The sequence below is a fragment of the Etheostoma spectabile genome, chromosome 22 (assembly GCF_008692095.1).
Source record: "Etheostoma spectabile isolate EspeVRDwgs_2016 chromosome 22, UIUC_Espe_1.0, whole genome shotgun sequence".
Classification (NCBI taxonomy): Eukaryota; Metazoa; Chordata; class Actinopteri; order Perciformes; family Percidae; genus Etheostoma; species Etheostoma spectabile.
Window position 1 is genome coordinate 12,161,741 of NC_045754.1, and position 1,734 is coordinate 12,163,474.

Below are 1,734 nucleotides of genomic sequence, written 5' to 3' on the forward strand. Positions count from 1 at the left end.
TGAAGCAGTGGGGTGTGAATTGACAACCCTATGTAAATAGTGGGATTTGTGCTCCCTGGGAAACAGGGAGGTGAGGCTGTGCTGCTAGGATCACAAGCCTGTTGGTAGCGCTGCTACTAGTTGAATGTGTATTGAATATGTATGTGGAATTGTCTTTAAGTTTTAATTATGTAATTACCCGTGGGCTGCTGACCACTGGGAAATAAATAATCACCTCTGGAAACAAACAATGTCTGTGTCTGCCTACCTACCACCTTCCTAGCCACTCCGGCCAACCTACCACACTCCGTATCTGCTGGAAGTGTGAATAGGCAACTGTTTGATTAAATTTACCATATCAACTAAATAGTGATAATATGTTGTGTTTCCAGCTATTGCAGGCTTAGTTTATCTAGACTTAGCAAGACCTGACGCAGGCTGTCTGAAAAGTTAAAAAATAAACCTATCAACATCTCTAAAACACACTTATTAACAGGTTTTAGTCACATGATTCATCCACAGCCTACACAAGAATGTAAAAATGACAATTTGTGGTTCCATCCAAAATCGGACGTCCATATTGATCAGCTCTATATTTAAACAGCTAGTTTTCATCTACCTCTTGGCAATAAAGATTATTTTGCAAAATTCAAATCCTTGAATAAAACTCAGCAGGAGCAAAAACGTTTATTTCTGGATGTCTACAGAAATAAACGGTTTATTCTACAATAACAATAATTGAAACTGCACTATTTTTGAAGCCTTAGTACGCACGTACAGTCTTATGTTACGGATGTGTGAACAAAATAACAAAAAGGGTAAAAAATAAACTCTAAAGGCAAACCAACAATCAACAGCTATCTTCCTGATTGACCCAACACACCCACCCACAGAGAAAACAAAAGATGTTCCAACTCAATTCTTCCTGCCCACTGATTCTTGAGATAGTTTCTCACTGTCCCGCTGAGCTCAGTCACAATGGGGCCATTGGGTATCTGTACTGTTGCCTCTTAATGACTGCCGCATTTTACTCACATCATCGCTGGTGCTGTTGAGATTATATCCACAGTTCACGGCGATGTCAATGGGATGCATCTCAGTCCAGCCATCTGCTGTGCAGGTTTTGGAGAGGTTACCTGGAGATGGAGATGACATAAAGAGGTCACAGCCACCCAGACAGTAGATTTCTACTTTACCTGCTCACCAAGTTATTGGCTAGTTATAAAGCTCGAAGTACTGCTGTGAGATATACTGTGATATTGTCTGTGGCCTCATATACTGGCTTGTTGAGTCACTGCGAAAAAAACTACAAAACCTTACAAATTCCACAACCTGCCCGATGACTCTCTCCTGCTAATGTTGGCCATTATTGACTTCTGCATTATCGGTGCCTACTACAGATATTGACACCAAACGATTCTATTCAATAGAATCTATTGTCACTCATCCAACCCCAAATAAATATTAAAATGCTCCAGTTAAGGAATTGTAACTCTGGTAGGGAGTGTTACGTAAACCTGGTTAAAACAACCCTCTCTCCTATGATAGATTAGATTTTAGATTAGATTAAACTTTATTGTCATTACACAGGTACAAGGCAACGAAATGCAGAGATACTGCATCACTGGAAGGATTGTATTCAAATATTTTGAGTAACAAATTGTGCTGTCAGTTAAACGCATTATAAAACGACGTTAACGCAAACCCATTTTAACCGCGTCAATTTTTTTTATTGCAAGATTAACGTTCTTTTTG

The 1,734-nt window shown here is 39.4% G+C and overlaps 1 protein-coding gene and 1 long non-coding RNA gene across 2 annotated transcripts in view; one reads left to right on the forward strand and one right to left on the reverse strand.

Annotated features, from left to right (window-relative positions):
• The window catches only part of vipr1b (vasoactive intestinal peptide receptor 1b), a 48,257-nt gene that overhangs the window by 20,926 nt on the left and 25,597 nt on the right, over positions 1-1,734 (reverse strand). The window contains exon 4 of the mRNA XM_032504188.1: positions 1,015-1,115. Within this exon, the coding sequence (XP_032360079.1) occupies positions 1,015-1,115 (101 nt within the window). The remainder of the gene's footprint in view (positions 1-1,014; positions 1,116-1,734) is intronic.
• LOC116672378 (uncharacterized) overlaps positions 1-1,734 on the forward strand; it is an 11,018-nt gene that overhangs the window by 5,173 nt on the left and 4,111 nt on the right. The gene's annotated exons all lie outside the window — the stretch shown is intronic.